At 44.3% G+C, this 24,902-nt stretch overlaps 1 protein-coding gene across 3 annotated transcripts in view; it reads right to left on the bottom strand.

The window, feature by feature from the left end:
• Positions 1–24,902, bottom strand: part of FHOD3 (formin homology 2 domain containing 3) — a 535,358-nt gene that overhangs the window by 42,963 nt on the left and 467,493 nt on the right. For all 3 annotated transcript variants that reach the window (XM_006889190.1, XM_006889191.1, XM_006889189.1), the window contains 2 exons: positions 21,575–22,455; positions 7,156–7,314 (listed from right to left, as the gene is read on the bottom strand). In XM_006889190.1, the coding sequence (XP_006889252.1) occupies positions 7,156–7,314; positions 21,575–22,455 (1,040 nt within the window). The remainder of the gene's footprint in view (positions 1–7,155; positions 7,315–21,574; positions 22,456–24,902) is intronic.

Below are 24,902 nucleotides of genomic sequence, written 5' to 3'. Positions count from 1 at the left end.
TTGGACATCACTACCCTGTCTTTTCACCCTGACTCTTCCCATTTGCTTCACCCCCTCCATCCACCAAACTGTGCAGCCCTGTGGTTTCACCCCTACCTATCCTCACCCCTCCGCTCCCCCTTTCCCACCTTGAGTTCCTGTACATGTTTTAGTAGCTATTCTTCTATTTTTATAGTATTATTCTTATGCAGTATTTGTCCTTATGAGACCACTACACAGTGATAGTAACCAAAACAGCATGGTACTGGTACAAAGACAGGCACACAGACCAATGGAACAGAGCAGAAAATCCAGAAATGGACCCATCTAACTATAGTCAACTGATATTCAACAAGAAAATAACAACTATTAAGTGGGGGAATGACAACTTCTTCAACAAATGGTGCTGGCAAAATTAGACTACTACCTGCAGGAAGCTGAAACAGGATCCACATCTCACACCATACACAAAAATCAACCCCAGGTGGATCTGAGACCTGGGAGTAAAGCCCAAATCATAAAGTTCGTAAGAGGCAAACAGGGACCATGCTTTGAAGGCTTAGACTATGATATAAAGAGACTGCCAAATATAGCCAGAAATGCACAATCTGGAGAAGATAAAATTGATGAATTAGACCTTCTAAAGATTAAATCTCTGTGCTCATCAAAAACCTTTTCCAACAGGGTGAAAAGAAAGCCTACCGACTGGGAACAAACATTTGGCAATATCATTTCAGACAAGAGTTTTGTAATAAAAGTTTACAGAATCTTACAGCCTCCACAAGAAAGAGACTAATAATCCAATTACAAAATGGGCAAAAGACAAGAAGACTTTTCACAGAGGAAAACATTCAGGTGGCCAACAGACACATGAAGTCCATTTTCTCTTAGTGATAGACTCTACCCAACCACCCAACCACTTCCATGTTTTCAAATTCAGACTGATTTTCCAAACAAGTAGCTCAGATATTCTATTCTTAGAGAGTTTTTGAAAAGAAAACAAAAATCCCAAACAAAAACCAAACAACCAAAACCAACAACAACAAAACCCAACATTAAAAAAACAACAACAAACAAACCCATATGTGGGTCATATCCTGTTACAAACAAAACACAGTTTAAAGAAGGAAAGCCCCAGGTAGCATCTAAATTTACATTCCTTTGGTCTAAAATTTTCATTTCTCTTTTAATCTTCCTGTTTCAGAAAGAAAATTTTCTCAGTCTTATACCCAAAAGCATCTAGGCAAGAAAGAGGAATTGTACCTGCAAAAAGGGTGAAAGATGGGTGTGGAAGATGAGGGGACACTGAAAAGGAAATCAAGAACTATATACGAAATCAAGAACAATAGATGTTTGTGACAATTCCTACAGATTCATTTAAAAGTCTACAGAAATGACAGAACATAGTCCACAATGGTCTATGTTTTACCTTGGTCAATAGTGACTGGGGGCCTTAAATACAAAAACAACTGGCAAGTAGTCCTTTAAAGTGTAAATATCAGACTCTCTTGTTCAGAACAAAGAAAAGGGAAGAAAAACAAAAATGTATACATTCAATTAATTCAAAAGACTAATGGACTGAGGGCTAAGGAGAATCAGTTCATTCAAAAGACTAGGGAGCCCTGATGGCTTAGTGGCAAGAAGCTGTGCTGCAATCCTGAAGGCATGCAGTTTGAGGCCACCAGCTACTCCAGGGGAGAAGGATGGGCAATCTTCTCTCATGCAATTAACGGTCTCTTAAAACCTGCCCAAGGGGCAGCTATGGGTCAGTTCCAACTTCATGGTAAATGACAACAATGGACAAAAGAATACAAATGCCAAAGCATTCCAATACCTAACCTAATGCACCACCAGGTTCACTTCCATACAAAACATGGGCACAGTCCAATGGTGACTGCTTTTATAAAACATAATGAACTGGAATGATTGTATGACACACGGTGTGAATTAAGAATAGTGTGAAACACAATGTATACAAACTTTGAAACCAAACAAATATAAAAATGCAAATTTTTTTTACAAATCACCAAAAATAATCACTGCCACTAAACGGAACTTATTCTGACAACACAAAGTTGGTTCAACATGTAAAAACTAGTAAGTATAAGAAATCACCAGACTAACAGTTGGAACAAGAAAAACCACACATCGCTTCAGTTCGTGCAGATAAAAACCCTGCCAGATGACAAAATTAGAAGTTCATCCACAATAAAACCTTTCAGCAACCTAGCTGCATGAGATGAACGACATTTTCAAACACATCAAATGCTAAATGGCTTCTTTCAAGACTGTGAAAAGGACGAGGATGTATGTCACTGTCATTCCTAGTTAATATCATCCCAGGAATTCTTTTTTTAAAAATTAATATTTATGAAAGTTTACAGAGACTTAGGGTTTCCATTCATTCATTGTTGCACTTTTCTCCCTGCCCACCCCCTTCCCCCCAGTTCACTCTTCTCTTTGAAAAGTAAAAACAAAAATTCTTTCATTGTTATACAATTCCCCCCCCCCCCCCCCCCCCCCCGGTCCACTCTACTGTGCAGCCTTCATTCTGGACTCCTGTCATGACATCTCAGGAATTCTAATCAGGCACATTTAAGAACTAAAAAGGACAATTTGAGCTGTTAACAGGTATGTCAGTGGTGCGAAACTCCACATGCTGTGTGAAGCCCAAAGGCAGTGTGAGGTGGAACATGAGTCTTGCCATACCTCCTCTTTAAATTTTCTACTTCTTATGGCACCAAACTCTGATTTGACACAGTCATCAAGAGATTTCAGCATTAGGAGAGAGATTTAGTGACAGCATGGCTTGAGCTCCATTAACTCATATCCTGTCCCAAAAGCTTGTGCTATTGACTCCACCTGTTCTTAGAGACTTTATTTTTAACAAAATAGTCCAAGAAATGAAATTTGAATATTGCTACCTTGTAGCAAGGAGCTCTTACAGGGTATAAGGCATCAGACTGCTAACTGAAAGGTCGAGAGTTTGAATCCACCAGCTACTCTGCAGGAGGAGGGTGGCAGTCCCCTCCCATAAAGGCATTCAGCCTGAGAAAATGACAGAATTGACTTAACTGCAGTGGGCTGGGTCTTAAAAGTGCGCATAAGTTAAACACAACTGCTTTTAAAAAAAATAACAGCTAAAATTTGTATTTCACTATATTAACCAAATTGGTTTTGTGTACACAAAACCAAAGACGATTATCAACACTTTTTATCCGTCAGAAGGCATTTTCCTGCAATGGTTTTTATTGCTTTGTTACTTTGAGAAAGTAATCAAACACTGTTACTTTTGTTTTCCAAGACTCTGACTAATTTAAACCATTTGTTCATTGCTTAAGACTTATGAGGTTCCCATCTGCCAGTTTACTTTATTTTTACACATCACTGGCAACAGAAATAGCCAGAAGGCAACAGGACAGCAGGTCAAAGCCACTGCCCATTTGCTGATGGTCCTTCTGTCCCATGAGCAGATGCGAGGATGAGTACGAAGGGGTCCATTCAACATGAGACCACGTCATGGGTGAACGGGTAATTTTATGACCACTCTTTGATTTCACAGGAAGAAAACATCATGCAAGGCCCATTCTTAATAAATTCAGTGTTTTCAACTTTTCCCCAGTGCTCGCTCCAAAAGTGCTCTAAGCCTATTTGTGTGTGTATCTGAAAGCTGTGATTCAGAGAAAAATGCAGAAGGCTCCAAAGCTATAGGGCTTTAACATCTCATCCATGTTACTGTTGTTTGTTGCTTAGTAGGAATCGACCCATAGCTGACTCTCCAGAGAGTTTTCAGAGACAGTAAAGTGCATGAGAGGAGATTGTCCATCCTTGTCCTATGGTGGATTCGAACTGTGAGCCTTTGGGATTGCAGCGCAGCTCCTTACCACTAGGCCACCCAGCCTCCCTCACTTAAACATAGGTCAAAATGAGTAACTACTTTGCAAGTATGGACAGAATCCTGGCTAGGTAAGAATCTGGCATAAAGATTTGGGTAGCAATCGCAAACAGCTGAGTTGTTACATAATTTAATCACAAGTTACACAAATCTCAGGAGAAAATGGTTTTCCAGTCATTGTATGATGATTTATACATATTCTAATGCAGAGTCTTAAAAAAATCCATTGCTGTCAATGGTCACATTGGATCAACCAAAGCAAAGCTGGAGAACAGTCTGGGGTTCCTCCTGGTCTCCAAGAAGCTGTTCACATTCATGGGGATCATGCAAAAACAGCAGTTCACACAAAAATAACCACGTGACTAAACTACCCAATCACTGGTTTCCCAGGTGGCAGGTAGGTTGTGGGGAATCCTGTTTCCCTGGTGCAGGAGAGCTGACCACAATTTCCATGGCCTGTGTGTCTAGGCCCAGCTGAGGCACCTACAGACAGGGGATGCCCAGTACAACACAGATAGATGCTGACAGACTTGGCAGCTATACTGAGCCAAGTTCAATGTAATCTGTTGCTGTTGAGTTGACTACAACTCACAGTGACCCTATGAACAACGGAGCTCAAGACTGCTCTACCCTGAGTCATTCTTGCTATCCCTGACACCCTTGAGCCCACTGCTATGGTCACTGTATCCTTGTTAGAGGTCGTCTTCTCTTATGCTGACTCTGTCCTTACAGGCATGAGCTTCTCCTCTAAGGACTGGCCCCTCCTAATACTAAACTCAAAGTATGCAGCACATTCATTCATGCCAACCTCTATAGAAACACAGACTCTGTAACAAGTAAAAAGCAAGGAACTGAAAGAATATTCTAAGCAACCATCTGTGATTACTTGATGGCATTTTCCCCTCCCTGGGGAAATATTATAGATGCCACTCAGAAGATAGCCCTGAAAGAATTTTCTCAAGAATAATACTCTAATGAAAAAGGATTTCCTTAATGACGCTGGTTAAATTCTCCCTTTGGTTTTCATGACAGACTGGATTACATTGCTAAGCAAAGACACGGCATCATTTAGTGCACCCCGATTACATTTAGACACATCAAGTCTTTAAACAGCCCCATTAGGGTAGGGGCCACGCTCCGGCACCTGCATGCAAGGGGCAGACACCTTGGCACAAAGCCCTTGGGGTACAGCCACATCCACGGCCTGCAGCCTCGACTCTAGATTTCTTAGCTAATTTTCCAGCTCAATTTCTCAGTGGGTTACAACCTTGGATGCATCCTAGTGTTGAGACTCATGTGTGAGTAGGGGAGCCTCACAGTATGTATATAATAAGAAAACTAGGAAAGTCAGGTATAATGTTGGGCTGGGACTCCATCCCCACAAATTCCTTTCTGGATCCAACGGGTCTTCCACGGGCCACCATCCAGAGATGAAAAAGCAGTAACTCGATTTGTTCCAAAATGTACGTATTGTATTGGAATGTTTTCTACACTGGGAGAATTCCATTCCAGGACAGAGCAAAGGCAAACCCAGAGGGATCCTTCACTCCTGATGGACTCTGAAGCTCTTAGGACGAGGGGAAAACATTTTTTAAAAGGAGAAAGCATCATTTTTTCCTTCAGTCAGTCTGGTTCTGGCTCTGGCTGCATTTAAAACCTCTCCATGTATGAATCTGAAGCTCCTGTGCTGAGTAACCTTGTCGGGTAAATGGGGTGACCGAATGTGTGCCCGGCCCCAGCAGGATGCTCTTCCCAGTTGGCAGGCGCTTGGTCTGTCCAAGTCAGCAGTTCAGTAGCAGCCCACGGCCCTTCTCCCTGGCTTCTCTGGGTCTCAAAGCAGGACTGCGCACACGGCAGCCTGGGTGCCTCCTCCTGAGGTCTGGCAGCTGCCTCTCTGTCCCTTCTGCTTGCCCTCACTCACCTCTTTTTACTCCCTGTCCTCGTCCACCACATGCACTTACCCTGGCTGCTCAAGTGGGTATATTGACTCATCTGGCTGCCTGACCTGAGTCCAGGGCTCCACGTCAACTCTCTCTCCAGCCAGGAGGGAATGCATTTCTTTTCATATACCTGTTCCTGGAGCAGGGGTGGTGGTGGTGGTGATGGTGGTGGTGAGATGTGTGTGTGTGTGTGTGTGTGTGTGTGTGTGTGTGTGTGTGTGCGTGCAAACACATGCAGACATGCACAGAGCTACCTGGGCCTCTAGGAAAAACAGCTCTTCCTGTGAAGGGTTCAACCTTTCAAAGTATAAAGACATGTCAGCCACTGGGTTCAGACCCTACCTTATGTGGTGTATACCTCCACCATCCCTTTGTCACCCAAAATAAGCTGTGGTGGATGTGGATCACAGGCCACCCTCTTTTACTTCCTCAAAGCTGACTTTCCATCAAGGACTTGTCCACTGTCTCAAGGCCAGGATTCCTTGGCTCCTTCCACCTTCGATTCTTTCAAATAGAACTGTGTTTAAATGCACGCTAGCAACAGAAGGGTGTCTTAGGAATCCAGAGCTTGTGGCCAAAGAGGAGGATGTGATAAATATTACCCAATGCAACAAAGCAGCGGCAACAGAGATACCCACTCTAGTCTCCTAGTCCCCCCTGGACCTAGCCTCTTCCTGGTGGAATCTCTAAGTCAGGCCACTAATTCCTTTCTCTCTACATTAGTGGACTGTAAGATTTAACCTTCAAACTGGCATCAGCCCCTGTGAAAGGAGAGTAGGACCTGGTAGAAGGGACACTGAATGCTGGCAGAGCAGGTGAGCTGTGTGACTCCAACTAGATCCCTGACTGGCTTTGTGGGGAAACAGCGTGGCTCAGTCTTCCTCTGTTTCTGATATCTAGACCAACAGATGCTAAAGACTCTGCTGGCTCACGTTCTGTGGCTTAATTTACCAACTCCCCAACTGTCAGAAAATGAAAACATTCACCTGCATGTGAACATATATCAAAAACCTCATTTAAAATATCACATACTATTAGAAAAACCCAATAACCACCGAAACTAATTTCTTAAACATATTTGGCGAAGTGGTCGGTAAGAAGATAGTACCAGTCTCCGGAGGAAGTTAATGTGTTCATCTTCCACACTAGAGATAGATAAGAGCTTTCCAGGCAGAAGCAGAGGTGTGGTTCCCTCCCCTAGGAGTTACAAAGTCAGGAGAATTCTTAACATGATTCATTCTGGCAGAGGACAGAAAAAAAATGGCTGGTCACCCTGTGTAGAAAGGCATGCTGGGACACAGTAATGCTTCCCTCAAGTCCTGTTCACGTTGCTTCCCTTACCTCGATTCCTTCTTTGTTTAAGGCGTACTCATCGAAGTTCAAGATGGCTATCTTTATAGTCCTCGGAGGGGGCAGGACCGTCAGACCGATATTAATAGCATTGCTCCTCTTGGAGTCCAGCACAATGATCTCCTGCCTTTTTCCATCTGCAGCCGTTTTCTTTGTGATAAAACGAGATTTAAAAAAGCCAATATTAATGCAGTCTCTTTGATCCTTTCTGCATTTTATGACCAAAAGCAAATTCCACTCACTACTCATCTAGAGATGAAAACAAATGGCCCCGCGTCAGCCCAGGGAATTACTGGCCACTGCTCAGCACAGAAGAAAGAGATCAGGGATTGTTCTGAGTGGCTGCCAAGCTCAGGTCAGCGACGGAACTTCACAAGTCAGACACATCACAAAAGAAAATGGATTTTCCTTCAACTGGGAAAAATGTGATATTTTGCAAGGTTGGAAAAAAAACCCCAACCACCCCAACCCACTCTGGAGTTTCCCTCCCCCTTCCGCCCCCACAGAAGCTATGGAAATAAAACTCCAACCTTTCAGAGTCCCCTTGCAGTGGGGATGAGGTGCTGGAGTGTGTTGGCTTTTAATGAAGCCTGCCTGTACTCTGGAATGAACAGCACACACATTGAGAAGGCAGGACCCACAGGGGGAGGCTGGCATCTCTGAGGACAACTGTACTGACCTGCCAGCCCTTTAGGTCCCACTGGATCATATAGTGGCCCCTCTCACCAGAAAATCTAAAAATATCGTCCCTTAATAGAAGAACACCAACATATGTCTTGCCACAGGTGGACATCTGTGCAGGTGCCTGCTGGGAAGGTAGAGGAAGAGGAAGGAGCATGTGCTATAGAAGTGATGAAGGCAGGCTGAAGGACCAGCAGGTGAGAGGCCAGGAAGGTGTGTGGGATCCTCCTAGAGCCCCTGTGTGTATTTATGGATTCTCTGCTGGCCTGAGTGCACCCCAGGGCCGTGTTCATCCCTGAAGCACCTGTAACCCATGCAGGGCCAGTACACGACTGCAGCTCCAGACACAGGTGGGGTTCTGAGTCAGTGCTTATCCCTGCCAGAGTTGTGGCCACAGGGCTCCACCTCTTCCCTTCTGCTCTGCAGCACTAAGGAGCCATGGAGGGCTGGTCAGGTTTCCTCTGATGCATGTGCATTTGTTTCCTATGATGAGCAACCTGTGGCCAGCCTTGAATGAAAAAGAGGAAGACGAGACAGCTATTCTCCCGAGGGAACACTTGGCAGTATAGGTGAACTTCCTGTGTGAGGGACTCAGTGGTGGGGTCGCTCATCTGGTGGTGGAAGGAATCAGAGTTTCTGACATTTGGGCTGGGCTCTAATAAAGGCTGTCTGGGTCTGAGAAAGGAAGGTGAGGGGGTAAGAAGCTGCTCTATTGAGGTTCCTAGGAGCCAGCAGGAATGAGGCAGAATGAGGCTGGCTCCAGGGACACATGGCTGAACACTTCCCCACTCTGCAGGGCAAGCTCACCCTCTATTTAAGCCAATAAGCTTAGTCAGTAGTTCTGGAAAATTCCCCATTTACCCTTTAATGAAAAATGCTGTTTTGTGTATAGGCTGGTAGCAACAAATGGGAAACGGACCCACAAAATGACAAATACAGGCAAAGCAGAAGGATGCCCCCATGGGGTGTCCCTTGTTCCAGCACTGCAGGACAACTATTCATTACCTGTCCCCTCTTCCCTCTTCACCAGCGGAACCCCAGTTCCTTCAGGCTATCAATGTGTCCAGTCCTAATCGATCACTTCCCTGGGCCCTTTGCAGGGGAAAGGCTTAGTTCTGGCTTTAGTGGTCCTGATTAAAAAATAATAAACTAACATGCCATGCACACTGAGAGCTGGACAAGGAATAGGGATGCCAAAAGAAGAATTGCTGCCTTTGAGCTGTGGTGTTGGAGGAGAGCACTGAACAGTCCATGGACGGCCAAGAGAACAAATAAATATGTCTTGGAGAGGGTGCAACTGGAGTGCTCTTTGGAGGCAAAAATGATGAGGCTCATCCTCACATACTTTGGGCATTTGTTAGGAGAGGCTATTCCTTGGAGGACATGTTGCCAGGAAGGGTGGAGGGTTGGCGAAGGAGAAGACCCTCAACCAGGTGGACTGATGTGGTGACTGCTGCAATGAGTTCTTGTGTGTCGGGCAGGGTGAGGATGGTGCAGGATAGAACAGGGTTCGGATCTTTTTTCCCTAGAATCACTGAATCATACTCGACTTGACAGCACCTAACAACAGCAATGACTGAGGGATGGAGAGACAGCTGACTTCTCTTAAGTATATGGAATTCACATAAATAGGGCAGAGTGGCAAGATGGAAAGAACTGAGGACCTAGTATTGGAGGAGCGACAGCCCTGGTCAGGATCGAGTGTAGGAAGTCTGTACTGGATGCAGGAACTCAGTGGGAATCATCAGTTCTGATTCCTCAACCACAGAGTCTCTTTCATTCTTCTTTTTGTTCTACATGCCATGTAGTAAACTACAACACATAGAGAACCTATGAACTGCAGACCTGAAGGCTGCCCTATCCCGTGCCATCCTCACCATCCCTGTGGTTTCTCGAGTCTGCTGCTCCAGCCACTGTGTCAATCATCCCATTGATGGTCTTCCTCTTTTGCTGACCGTACATTTTCCCAGTATAATGTCCTTTTTCAAGGATTAGCCTCTTCTAAGCATATGCCCCACACATGTGAGCTAGAGTTTCAGCCTCCTTCCCTCTAAGGAGCATCCTGGCTGTACCCGGGCAAACCCAGCCAGCTCATCTGGAAGCTTTGTGAAGATGAGAAGGTGCTGCCCCCTGGAGGAAGACGGCCCTGGAGACCCAAGCCCGGAGAAGAGCCCTGCTCAGATTTCTGCCCACTCCCTCCGCCAGCATGCCTGTGCAGAGACTTGCTGAACAGGTGGTCTCAATATTTCAGGGCATACATTTCCTCTCGTTTCAGTATACAAAGCTAAAATAATTCTAATGAAAATTACAAGAGTATCCAATTTGGGGATGAGAGAACACTGTTGTAAAATTAGGGAGCTCTGGCAGCTTCTTGGCAAGGAGCTGTGCTACCAACCCAAAGACAAGCAGTTCAAATCCATCAACTGCTCCGAGGGAGAAAGATGGGCAGTCTCGCCTGTGCAATTTACAACATTTGAAAACCTGCTAGAGGGTCAGCGATGCACTGTTTACAACCTGACGGCAATGAGGTTGAGTTTTTTAGTTACTCTAAAGTTAAGGTCAAAGAATGCATGTGTGAAGATGGAAGCAAGTGTATTCTTTTTATAAGGTCTACTTAGCCAGCCATAAAAACTTACTATAAAGCTGATGTGTAGCATTGGCACTAGAACAGCTAGAATGACAGGGCAGAACAGAACGAGAGAACAGGAACACTCTGGGCAAGGACTTTCCGGCAGACACCGCGATCAGTGACCCAGAAACCAGCACACAAGAGTGAATTCTAACACAGAGCCCAAGAAGGAACCGGAAGACGCAAACATGGAGGCCTGGTTTCAGGAGAGACTGAACTAACTACCATGTTTATTCTTAGGGAGAAGAAATGGCCCTGGCAGGTGTGTGAATAGCCAGGGGCCAGCATACTGAGATTATTCAAAGCCCCAGAGCCCCTCTCCCTTGCTGACGGAGTCCATCTTCAACAGGCAACACTGCCTCTGTCTGGAGTTTCTGCAATGGCTCTAGACAACAGACCGTGAGCAGAAGCAGAAGGGCCCGAAGAATAAACTCAGTTCTCCAACAGGGTCTATTTTTGATTGGCTGTGTGTCCCTGCGTAGTTATTACCATCTCTCTTTAATATAAGGAGCTCTAGTGGCCTAGCAGGGCGCTCGGGTGGTCTAGCAGCAAGAAGCTGCACTGCAATCCTGAAGGCACCCACAGTTCAAATCCACCAGCTGCTCCATGGGAGCGGGATGAGGAACATGGGCAATCTCCTCCCGTGTGATTAACTGCCTCTGAAAATATGCCAGAGGGTCAACTATGGGTCAATTCTGACTCTATAGTATACAACAACAGTGGATTAGTGGTAAGAAGTTATGCTGCAATCCCAAAGGCATGCAGTTTGAATCCACCAATTTCTCTGCAGTAGATGGGCAGACTATCTCCTCCTGTGTGATTTATTGCCTCTGAAATCCCTCTGGACAGTCAGCTATGAGTCATTTCCAACTCGATGGCACACAGCAACAACAACTTTAATGTATGTCCCCTGTCCTTAAGCAGGAATTCCCTAAGTTTCTGCTAGGTGACTAAGCCCTTGAGTGGGATTACTTTATGAAGAAGGACAGAAAATGCACACGTGGCGGGGAGGGAGGGTGTCAGGATGCTCCTTGACACCAATGGTCAGTTTTGGAGCAAAGGAAGGAAAAAGGTTTCTATCTCAATATTGTATCTTTGATACCGGTTCATTCAGCCAGAGGTCTGCTCTCAGAATGTTCCAAGAGCTGTCAGTAAAGAAGGATTTTTGGAAAGGGGTTCTAGGTTCCAGATACAGGGTGCTAGACTAGGGTTCCGCTGAGTGTGGAAACAGGAACCTGTAACTTTGGACGAGCCACTGAAATGATGGACGTGATGATGTGAATACACACACCCTTGACTGTGTCCATCACCACCAGGAAACCCCTCTGACCACAGCCTCTGTGATGATCTGAGACACAGAATCCTGAGCAGAGGAACCCTATGTCAGGGAAATGGCTGTGGAGCTGGCTCTGAACACGTTACTTGTCCTAATATGTCTAGAAGTGTTGCAGAGAAGAGAGGCACTTGCTCTTCTAAGGCAGCAGGAGGGGTTGGGGAGAAAGCAGACACTGTTTTTGTTATGGAAAGCCTAGTTAAGTAGAACTCTTGAACATAATCAGGTGGAAGCACGCAGCCTGTAGCAATGTACCTCCTTCAAAGTGCTGACTCCTGGGAGACTCACATATGTCAACGAGTCCTTCACCAACGACGGAAATACAATTTCTGGAGAAACACTTTGGCTGTTGATATACTGGAGTGCTTTGTTTATTGTTTTTGTTCTTGACTGAGCCCAGGAGACTGAAGCTAAGCAGAATAAGAGTGAGAAAAAGAGACAGAGAGAGAAAGAAGAGGGAGAAAGAAAGAAAGAGACTGCCAAGCAAGCAAGCAAGCAAGCAAGCAAGCAGAGAATACTTAGAAAAGGCAGGAACCATTCCATCCCTTTTTGCTGAGCTGCCCTAGAGGGGCCAGGGTCCAACTTTCAGGAAGACAGAAGTAAAAGTCCTGACTTGGAGTGGAGGTCTCTAAATGACACTATGCAAGGCCAAAAGAAAGATGAAATGTCTAGAAATTACAAGAAGTAGCAGATCCAAGGAGTTATTTGTCAATGCCGAGGACCAAGGCTGTCCCTTCTCTCTGCAGCTCACATTCACCATGTGGTCAAACCCTAGGCTGGCGGTCCCTTTTCTAGAACCAGCCAGCCCCAATGTTGGAGCCTGCAGAGCTAACCTCACCATAAGGTAGGCAGTCACATGTGATAGTAATAATGTTTTCTAGACCAGCTAAGAGTGACATTAAAATTCAGCCGGAAACCAGCGAGTCTAGGGCTATGAGTCTACCCAAGCATGGTGTTGGTGTGACATTAGTATGTGATGTAGGGATGATCCCTTTCTGTCTTGTGGGAAGATACATGCTAGTCACACTTTAGGATAGAACACTGTCTCCAGGAACAAGTATGACAGAAACTACAAGTAGAGCTATCTGAAAGATTCTGAATGGTTGTCAGGGGTGAGTGAGTGCAGTGTAAAAGGGACCACACCTGATTTTACATTCAGAATGACAAGGGAAGAAGGGAACGCCCTAGGGGAACAGCCATTACATTCTGGAGAAGAGAAGCAGTGAAGTACCCACAGGGAGGGGAAAGTGGAAAGAGGACATTTAAATTGTCAGCCATAATCATTAAGCTTAGGCAGTCATTTAAATCTCACATCAGAATCCTATGACAGTCCTGTGGCAAAGGTTAAGGAAATTAATAGCAAGACACGACAGTCCTGCTAGTACATCTACAAGGTCATGTACTACACAAAACCACATTTATCCTCATCACCCTGGAACCACTCAACAACTCCAGGAAGTAAGACACATTAAATCGAGGCTGCATTCCTTTTTTCCTCCACTGGGAAACAAGCTCAGAGAGGTTCACTGAGGTGTTCAAGATCACATAGTTAATGGCTGAGCCAGACCAAAGGAAATGTGACTTGGTCTGGTGGTCAAAGAGTTGTATTGCCAAGCCAAAGGTAGGCAATTCGAATCCATTAGCTGCTCCTTAGGAAAAAATGGGCAGCCTCCTCTCATGAATTAGTCTCTGAAAACCCATGGGAGGGGCTACTATGAACCAGTTCCAACTCAGTGGCACTAAACAACAATAGCAAAACATGAAGGTCCTCTAGGGAAGAAGTGAGTCTTTTTTTAAATGCTGGGAGAAGGGAGAATATTATGGCTGTCGAAGGCAGGAAGTGGACCTAGTATAAATCTGAAGTATCCAGGAAAAAGGGAACTCAGGAAGCATGTGGACAAGAATTCTGAAAAGTAACAGAAAACTGCCAAAGCAGCAAGTCCTGGCTGTGCGTCAGTGAGGGTCTCAATCCAACCATGGCTCTGTGATCTTGCCAGGTCACTGAACCTCTCTGTGTACCAGTGAAAGCACTATGAATGTGGTGGTGAAGAAATAACTCAACTCAAACTCACTGCTGTCAAATCAGAACCAACTCATAACTGATCCTCCAGCAAGTTTTCAGAGGCTGTAAACCCCACAGGAGGAGACTGCCTATCTTTCCAGTGGAGCAGCTGGTGGATCTACATTGTCTTTCTCTGAGTTGACACCACAGCTCCTTACTCTCTAGGCCACCAGAGGTCCCTCATAATATTTATCAGATGTTTACATAATGCTTAGTCAATGCTTAGAGTACTTTCTTTGAATTAACTTTAGATCTTTCCATCACCAAGCATTCCTTTCTATCATTTTTATTCTACCAACACCTATTTTTTTTAAAAAAAAAAATACATGGTCCACCAATGGATATTTCTGTCACCATTGCATCCATCACAGTATTGATCAAGGACAGACATGGATAAGAAGATCTGATTACAGGTGCATGGTCATTACATAGACTGACAGTTCTAGGTGAGGCGAGAGGGCCTGATGGTGGAGTTAGCCTGCAACACTCTCCCTCAGCGATGTCTCTGACTTACATGTCACCTTGTTCATGACTGAAAAGAACTCTCACATCCACATTAGATAGTCTTCTCTGACCCCCAATTCCAGGGCACTTCAGGATGGGAAATCATTTGAGAAAACCAGCAACCTCTGAACAGGACATCCAAGGTCTCCCTGCAAAGCAGTGGTGGAAATGTTTTGCTTTCTGTTCTGAAGGAGGAGAACATGGTGATTTCTACATGCCAAATTCCTTCAAAAGCTAGCACACTGGACTTCCGGCTTAATCAGGAGGGTTCTGAAGGGAATCTGCTGCCCTGCCAGCAGCCATGGCCACTTCTGTGACAGATGGCAGAATAGACAACTAGTAAATCATCAACACGAACTAGGAGAAACTCAACCACATTCATATAAGAAACAGATGAGGCCAATCTACTGGCATTTTCTACAGGACAATCAGAAAAGGTATGTAGGCCAGTGGCGTACAGATTTGGGGGCCTGGGAGAATGTCTAAGGACTCCGGGCAAGCCTGTCCTCTGGGCTCCGTCAGCACAGATTCTGGTTTAATTGGTCTGAAGCCGATCTCAGGCATCACTGATGTTTCAGGATCTCTTGTTCAACCAGAGTCACTGATTTAAACTTCCAATACAATTACAGGCTTTTGAGAAAAGATTGTTAAGCAGGTAGAAAGTCACGACATCAAGAAGAGGACTACAATTTCAAATAGGAAACAGACAAAATAAGAGAGCATTTCTTTTAAAGAAAAAAATCATTAACATGTTCCCCTGATTCCAAAATGCAGGAAGGACTGGCCTTGGCATTTTTATTAATGATGTGGACTAAGGGCTACAAGGCGACAGATAACAGAAGTGTTTATGGATGCTAAAATTAGCCCAGACATGCCCAACAAATACCAAGCTCATTCCAGGACTCAGAGCTAAGCTGTCAGTTACTGAGAAGTGGTCCTTCTAAGCCTAGTGGTTAAAGGAGCTTGCGAGGGGTTTAGGGTTAAGGAAGTGCCGCTGAGTTCTGAAGATGAGGCCACATCTTTTGCTGTAGCTGATATGACACAATAGAATCATGCACATGGTTTATAAAAATAAAACAGAAGACCAGCATCATCAATCAATCCACCCAGTCACAGTCATGGTGCCTGGGGGGCAACACTGTCAGGTCCAGCCAAAGACCACTGTGACCACGGAGGAAGGCAGAAGCTTCCATATGTGGGAAGGCTGGGGAAAGAGAGGAGCAGGGAGGGTATGGGCTGAGTTTATGCAGGCACGCAGTCAGCTGGGTGAATGGGGCCTGTTTGCCAGGGCTTCCACAGAGGAGCACCCCAGCCTATTAAATGATTACTAGTTTCAGATAAATATTCTAAATGATTCCCAGAAATAAAAATGCAACATTTAAAAGGTAGCTAGAACTTGCCACCCCGCAGGGTGTTATAACTGAAAATGGAAACGGGCCACACACAGGGCTTATTAAGAGGACTTCAGGCATCCCTGGAACATGCCTAAGTCAGAGAGTACTTCTGTGAAAGGCAGCCTCTCTCTCCTTCTCCCTCCACATCACTACTGGTGACCCTGGGCCCAACTCAGCACAGCACAAGTTCTAGAAATGGCCATTCGTTCCTCCTCACTCCCTGCCATCTGCCAAAAAAGTGACGCCATGGGGTATTTTCAAAACTGTCTGCTGAGAAAGTGACAATTACAGTGATACAATGATACAGATGCCACAAAGATGTGGCAACTATGGAATTTTCCTAAAGTCCTATAGCAACAGAGATGACAAGATGGGAAAGCTTTCATGCATACAAGCAAACAGAACCCGAAGTATAAATGAAGGCTGATAAGCCTTGTTGTTATGTAGCATGGAGTCAGAACTGCTCTAAGCTGACCTTCCAGTGGATTTTAAGAGGCTATACAAGAGGCGAGTGTTCATCTTTCTCCTGTTGAGCAGCTGGTTGATTTGAGCCATCTGTCTTTAAATTGGCAATGAAACTTCTTCTCTACATGGCCACCTTAACTAGGAATAAGGTGTTGTTTTTTTTTTAAAAAAAACTGGTATTAAATGGTTTTATTCAATATTTAATTTAGGGGAGTGGAAGCATTTTCCATCTTTGCCTTTAGAGCCTTTTATGACAAAGTCTATCAGATTCCTAGTGCTGATTTAGCTTATCTCTTACACTAACAAGGGCACTTTTGAGAAATAATGGGAGCATTAATAATAATTAAGCTGAGGCCACAGGCAGACTCAGGAGCTCCCTGGGTTCAAGAGAAAAGGTAGCCTGACTTAAGTATCAAGGTTGGACTTGGAATTGAAGGGTAGAGTCCAAGATTTCACAGATGATGTTGAGGAAATCACTTCAATTCTGTCCTGTGCTTAATTAAATACAGCGGAGGAAAGGTGTTTTCTTTTTTGCTCAGGAGAACAGTATGATGGTGAAGAATCTCCTTAGTGCCTCCATTTCCCCCTCTAAATTATGGGCTCACAACTTTGCTTGTTCTTGGGGAACTTTGAAAATAGTCTTTGTGGGAGCACCCCAAGGTAGTTTAACCATAATCTCTCATGTTTCTTAAAAATGCCATTTCTATTAGTTTCTGATGTATTTTAAAACTACCAGAGACAGAAAGTTAAAGACATTTCTCTGAGCCTATTCTGGATTTTCTCCCTCATGATAAACTTACAGACCCAAGAGAGGAAACTAGGTCCCTTTCTGCTTTCTGGTCTCCATTCTCACTCCGTGCTTATCTTGGTCTAGCTGTAATTTTTGGTGCCTTGATCTAGACAAGGCTTGGAAAATAACTTTCCCTGGACTCTTCAGGAGAAGGTTAAGTTCATGGAGGATTTCCTTCCCATTTCCCCAGCTATTTTCTGTACTAACATCTCCCTGAGGTCACCTTAACTGTCTATATTATGATTGATCACATCTTAAATCAATAGTAGAGATGCACCAGGATGAAATTTAGCACCGAATTTCTGTTTCTCCACTAGACACAATAAAAGTCATCTAAGAAGCTATATAATTCTCCTGCTGAAAGAAGAAAATAGATCCATGTTAGAAGGTAAGCCCCAAAGCTGTCATTCATCTCTTATTATTTGCATCAAGTGGTCACCTCAGCTTGGATCTGGCACATGAACCTCTGCTTTAGGAGTGATCATGACAATGACCTCATCTATCTGAGTTCCCCTGCTCTGTGCTACCCCAGGAAGCCTACTCCATTTTCATTTTGGTTCACTCTATCAATGGCCTTGAGCATGTCGGCAATCCTGAGGATGTGTGGGGTAGGGCAAGATTTAGATCTGTTGTTCAAAGGGTCTCTCTGAGTCTTAATCAACTTCATGGCACCTAACAACAACAAACAACAACAATAACAATATTGTGCTTTAAAAAAACCATCTCACTTCCAGAATTCGGAGGTGGCTATTTACAACTGCATTTTATAAAATCACATTAAATAAGTGAAATTGATTCTATCTGCATCCGTAATACATGAAAAGGAGCTTCTCCTCTCAGACGTGCCATGCTGCAGCCTGACCTTGTGGTCCTATTTCATGAATTGGCCCGTTTCCATTCTCTACCCCCTAAAACAAAGATATGGACTCCTGAATCTTGATGTAGGACATTCTGGAATCAGGTTGGTAAACTTTCCAACAAATTAAAACATAAATCAGTTTATACGGACTTGATTCCAACTCACTGTCATGCTGACTCTGTGTGTTGGAGAAGAACCGGGTTCCATAGTTTTCAATGACTGACATTTTAGAAGTAGTTCATCAGGTTTGTCTTCCAATGCACTCTGCGGAGAACTGAACTTTTAATCTTTGGATAATCAGACAAACACACTTAAGGACATTTTCACTTATTACTTTCCTCTTATACTCCTCCTTTGGAAAAACAAGGGAAATACATTACTAACAAGGCAGTAAGAACTTTTAAAGGATTCCACTGGCTTCACAAGCATGATTAAAACTTCAGGCCACTGAGACTTTATCACCAACCAGAGCAGCGGCAACATGACCAATGGAAGAAGGAGGTAAGTAGACCATTTCTTCTGGGTCTTTTCAAGACTATTTAATCTTGTCAATTTCTTTTTAAAAAAATGGCTTTAGAAACATCTTTAGTGCCAAAAGAAGCATGATCAATGCCAAACTGTTACTACTTTTATTCCACCCACTCTGAGTCAAGATCCAGCCTCTCTAAGAAGCCCCAAGGTGACATGCAACCACAGGAAGCCTTTATATAGGGCATGGCAGAGTAATGAGCACACACGACAGAGGGGAGGGTGAAAGAGACTGCCAAGTAGACCAGTGGGCTAGTGTGCACTGTCACAGGGCAGGTTTTGAGCAACTCCTGGCAGCCACTGCTAACTTAGTCCTAATCCCAGCTAGTCTCTTTCCGCATGCCAGGCTTGCTGTAAAAAGGATTGAAGAGAGAACGTGGATGGCTAGAGAAGTCAGGGCACAGAGTCACCCAGAATCAGGAACAAGCCTCACTTTCCTAAGTGTCATTTCTTAGAGAGGTCAAAGTCACGTCTCCTTGCAACCTATTAACAGGACTGACTGGACACAGTTTCCCCTATTAGATCCCTGCAATTTGTATTTATACATGGGGGAAAGCTTTAATTATGACTTGAGGGGTTTCCTGGTGTAGGGAATGCTTCAGGCTCATGTCCTCGCTGAGTGGGGCAGAAATTGTCACTTGGGGCAAATGCCAACTGAACAAATGCAGCCAGTAATTTCAGAGCCCAGCATATGTTTAAAAAGGAAGTTGAGTAATTCAAGCTCCCTACATTTATTTGCCTGAAAGTGGCGAGGGGCTCCAATTCCACGTCCCTTGGCTCTCTGTTTAGGTCACTCTTGTCCTAAGTCTGTAACACAAGGATCAGTGTCCGAGTGGCAAGGCTGGGAGTCTTGTCAGGCAGCTCTCCATGCATGCAAAGGGCTGATACATTAAGCACCACAAGGAGCTAGAAAGAATCCCTGATAGAGGACTCTTGCATGTTTACTCTCAATTATACCTTACCAAAAGCTTTTCCCTATTTTTAATTACTGAGAAGAAAGGAAATCCTTAAATCAGTTTTAAATTTATGAAATACCCAGAATAACAATGTGTTCAAAAGCCATTTCTTTAAAATAGTTTCTCATGAACACATCAAGATAACTCAACTCTATTAATGTCTTTAGAAGCAAGGGCAGTAAGACTTTGGCTTGCTTACTTTTAAAATTGCATCAAATAAGAGGAATCACTAGAAAAGAACATCAAGTTTGGTAATGGGCCAGCGACAAGATAATCTTCTTCTAAGAAAGATGCTATAGCCACAGAACTACATAATAAATGGAATAGAATAGAATAGAATAGAATAGAATAGAATAGAGTAGAGTAGAGTAGAGTAGAGTAGAGTAGAGTAGAGTAGAGTAGAGTAGAGTAGAGTAGAATAGAATAGAATAGAATAGAATAGAATAGAATAGAATAGAATAGAATAGAATAGAATAGAATAGAATAGAATAGAATATATAACAGCCATACAATAGACTGAAACATAACAATGACTGTGAAGAGGGCACAGGAGCAAGCCGTGCTTGTGCTTTTGTTGTTACACACAAGGGAGTCATGGTCGGCTTGAAGGCAACTAACAACAACAAATCAGTGCAATAAATCAGAGAAATAAAATCCATGGCTGATTATCAGGGGCTTCTTTATCTGCTCCTAAGCCATGACTTTACCACTGTTGCCTCATAATTTCATGGTCAGTGCTTCTCATTGATAAAACTGGATAGGACATATCAGTTCAAAGTAATGTCTACAGGATTCTCAAACATTGATAAAAATCAGAAATCTAGATGCATGCACAACAGGAACAGAATACCAGTACTATACTGCTATTCAGAAATATCTAGTTATTTTCAGGGAGTGCTGGTGGCCAAGCGGTTAAGTTGCCGACTTGCCTATCTAAAAGGCAGGAGAAGGATGGTCAATCTCCTTTCAGGAGATTTACAGGTTGTAAAAATCTGCTGGAGGGTCAACTATGAGTAGATTTCTACTCATTGGCAAAGGGTGATTTTGAGTATGCTTAGCTTGCTGAGGAAATATTCAGTGACATAACACGTGCATCAGTGCCTTTGTTAATGTATGTTGTGTTTACAGCTAATGTTCATCTGCTACTGGCAACCATAATCAACATGGTAAATAAATGCATCTGCTGGATAATATCGAGCTGTTTGGTAAGTCAGAACCTCTTACTTTCCTCTAGTTACCTTCTATACCCACAGTTTACCTAACACTGACATTCTTTGGTTAATCTTTTTTTATCTTTTACAATGTTCTTTGGGTTCTTTGAAAGCTACTTCGGCTAGTTATTGCATTGAGCTGGTGTCCATATTAGGGAACAGTTGTTATGTACCTTTGAGTTGGAACCGTCCCATAGCTGACCTCTCTAGCGGGTTTTCAGAGGCAGTTTAATCATATGTCAGGAGATTATTGCCCATCTTTCTCCCATGGATCAGCTTGTGGATTTAAATGGTGTGGCTTTGGGATTGCAGCACAGCTCCTTATCCTGTCTTAAGGTGTTATGTGTTATAGTTGGCTCGACAGCACCTAACAACAACAATGTTTTTAGGTGGTACAGTTTGCATCAATTATTAATCTAAAGGTTGGGAAGTTTAAATCTACTCAACTGTGCTGTGGAAGAAATGCCTGGCATTCTGTTTTTATAAACTTTCCCTCCAAGAACACTCTCTGGCATAGTTCTCTAACACCAGAGGCTTGCTCGCCAGAATCAACTCAATGTTAACAAGTTTGGGTTTTTTGTTGTTGCTACTTATTACTCATTTAGCTCACGCCTAGCAAGTGTGATAAAAGGATACAGTTATAAAGGTCAGATTCTTAAAATGCTACACTTTTACCCACGTAGCACTAATGGTACCATGGGTAAGAACTTGGATGGTAGCTAAAGGGTTACAAGTTTGAATACACCAGCAGTTCCACAAGGAAAAAGACCCAGCAACTTGTCCCATAAAATCATGCAGCCCAGGAAATCCAACAGCACCATTCTATGTTTCCCTATCACGTTGACAGAAGTCAGAATCCATGCGCCAATACCCACTGCTAGTTTTTACCAAAGAGCCAATGAAACATGAAGATGGCTATTTCATACACCACAACTCTCCTGACCCCAGGGCGAAATGGAATAGTGCCAATTAAGATGTATGCTGGAGGTGAGTGGTACCTTGGTGACAGACAGTTCCTTGGATTTAGACTCAAACAGGTGCTCCAGCCTGGAAGTGTCCACCTTAATGGGTTCCAGTTTCGACCACAGGAATTCTCGGCAGCGCCGGTTGTTCTTACACGGCCACTCAAAGGGCCGCACTTCATTCCAGAACAGTCGGATGGTCTTCTTTTTCTTGGTGAATGCTGGCTGACCCCTGGGGACCTGGGGCCACCCTAAGCCCTGAGGAGCGTTGAACACTGGTGGAGGAGCCAATAAATTACCTGGGACTGGAGGTGGGGGCACGCTGTCCAACAGAGGGGGTGGGGGTGGGGGTGGCAAGCCTAGGAAGGTGGGTGGGGGTGGGGGAGGTGGCCCTGGGGTCTCCCTATGACCCAGGTCCACATCCAGGACATCGATGTCATCTTCCTCCCCCAGGTCAGTGAAATCCATGTCTTGGATCCTGAGCTCCCGTGGATTGGCCATGAGCTGGTCCCAGATGTAGTCAGACTCTGTCTTCGGCTGCGATGGGCCTTTCTCAGGAGCCTTGTCACTGGGCTCATCGCTGGGAGACACGGATCCTTTCCCCAGGTCCCCACTGTTGAACTTCTCAGCAAAGGCTCTCACGCTGCCCCGATTGTCCAGGGAGTCAATGTCGGCCCTCCTGACGCTCTCGTCCTGGGCCTGAGAGTGGGCCTGCAGGGTGGATATCCTGCTCGCGAGGCTGGCTACTGCCTCGGCCCCCTGCTCAGTCCTCCCCGGCTCGCACTCCGCCTTCTCCTCGTCCTCTGCGGGCTTTCTGTTATGGGCATACAGCATGTCCAGCATGAAGCGTTTGTTGGTGAGGATGTCGCCACACTGCTCATTTACACCGGCATCCTGAGAGCCTGAGGACCACAAACCTGGAAGGACACACGAGGAAAGGAAAATAAGAACGAGGCAGAGCACTCTTACAGGAGAAAACCCACTGACTTATCGGTGAGCTTTACTCAAAGAGTCGCTTTGGAGAGGACATTGAGATAATGCCATCAAAGCCTATGGTCGTCATGACCGACAAGGGACTTGTGACCTGGAAGTGATGCTGCATCCATGACTCACTGACCTACTGTGGATACACATCCCTTTTAGATTTAATGTTCCTCTTAATTCCAAGATAGTTCCATGAGAGAAATTCCTCTGTGTTTTCTTGACACTCATGGAAGCTGGTCAATACCTACCCACCTTAGGTAACCAAGGGCCCCCCTACAGAGGCAAAGGAAGATGCTCCCTTGCCCACCGCAGGTGGTGGAGAGCCTGTAAGGATACCTCTGTTCTCCGCTACTTCATCTCTGTATCAGGACAACACAAAGCATTTGACTGGACACTCTTGTAATTTATGGTCATTAATCCCTCCCAAACAAAAGAATTGCCAATGAGTCAATTCCAATGCATAGCTGATCCCATTCATGTCAGATTAGAACTGTACTTCAAAGATTTTCAACTCTTAGGACCTTTTTTATTTTTATTTTTTTATTATTATTAATTTTAATGAAATGTTTACAGAGACTGAGGATTTCTCTTCATTCATTGTTGCACTTTTCTCCCTGCCCACCCCGCCTTCCCCCCAATTCGCTCTTCTCTTTGAAAAGTAAAAGAAAAATTCTTTCATTGTTATACAATCCCTCCCCCCAAGTCCACTCCACTATGCAGCCTTCATTCTGGACTTCTGTCATGACAATAATACCTAACCACATATCCCTTTTAAACAGTTCTCTCCCTCATCTGTTTCAATGCAGTATATGACCTTTTAAAAACACACTACCTGGCTATCCTCCTAAGGTTCCTCTGAGTAGTCTTGAACTCCTAACTCTTAGGTTAACAGCTGAGTGCATGAATCACTATGAACAAGAGATCTGTCACTATGTTGACCCACTTGATTGAGGGTCTTCCTGCCTCCTTCACTGTTCTCATCTTTCCCAAGCATAATTCCCTCTTCAATGAACAGCCTCGCCTAACAACATACCCAAAGTTTGTTAGACCAAATTTTAACCATCTTTTCTATTTAACTGGTGAACTAGGGTAATTTAGTTCATCTACTTAATGAAAGTAGTCAGAAAGGTTCTTCTAGAGTTCCCATCTGAATCCCGACACTCTCTCCTATGACCATCCTCTTGTGGTTCATGTTAGGTCACATCAAGTCAGAACTGACTCATTGCTGACTCTCCAATGGGTTTTCAAAGGTTTTGAACTGCACAGGAGGAGACGGCCCACCTTTCTCCCTTGATGTAGTTAGTAGAGCCTTTACCCAGTAGATTACCAGCACTCCCTTTTAAGATAGGTCAACGAGTCCACTTGGTACATTAGAAAACCTCTCTAGAAATTCCCCCATGGTCCTGTTACTATATCTTTCCTATTGTCATATAAACATGGCATAATCTTTTCCATCTTAAAAACAACATTCTTCTGACTCCACTTCCCCTTGCAGATACCATCCAAATTTAACTCTTTCCCTGAAAGTAAAACTGCTTAGAAGATTTGCCTTAGTTCATGGTCTCCACTTTCACTCTGTTCTCAAGCCTGATATGAGGACGTTTCGCCCTCATCTCCCCTTGTGTCTTTACCTTTCAAGGTGGCTGCCATGTTGCTACACTCCGTTACATTAAACCAGCTGGTCAATGCCTCCTCCTTCAGGTTTGTTCACTTTGCTTCCAGAACACTACTTGCCCTAGTTTGCCTTTTTCTTTCTGGTCGCTTCTCGGTCTCTTTTGCTGGTCCCTGCTTATCTTTACCCTTTAAATGTCCTTAGACTTTTTCTGTCTACACTCTATCATCACTGCATCCAGTCTTGGGGTCTTATACACCATTCACAAATGGGAACTACTATTCCTACTCCTCAACTCTTGTAGTATCTACTTCTCCTACTGTCATTTCCTATCTCGATGCTTTTCTGTCTTGCTGCTAGTTTCACGAACCTTGGCTCTTTGTCTTTCACATCCCGTAACCAATGCACTGCTGCATCCTACAGGCTAACCCTGAGAGCTAGAGCCAGACTTCAGCCTCTTTTCTCGCCATCTCCCCACTACCACCCTGCTCCAAGCCAGCACGGCCCACAGTGTTGCCAATGTTCTAACTGATACCATTGCTTCCACGCTCGCTCCTCTCCAGCCACCAAAAACAGCCACATGAGCTGTTAGAAGGGATTTATCTTTCACTGCTTCACAAATTGCTGTCTGTCAGATACTCCTCTAAATCTGAACATTCAGATTAAGATAGACTAGGAAGAAGGATTGGCCACCCACTTCTGAAATAGCAGGCCTCTGAAAACCCTATGCACAACAGAACACACGCAGATTAACAGAAAGGGCAACCT

This window comes from Elephantulus edwardii, unplaced genomic scaffold, assembly GCF_000299155.1.
Source record: "Elephantulus edwardii isolate Elephantulus edwardi_28Jun2011 unplaced genomic scaffold, EleEdw1.0 scaffold00076, whole genome shotgun sequence".
Lineage (NCBI taxonomy): Eukaryota > Metazoa > Chordata > Mammalia > Macroscelidea > Macroscelididae > Elephantulus > Elephantulus edwardii.
This window is presented reverse-complemented; position numbering and strand designations above follow the sequence as displayed.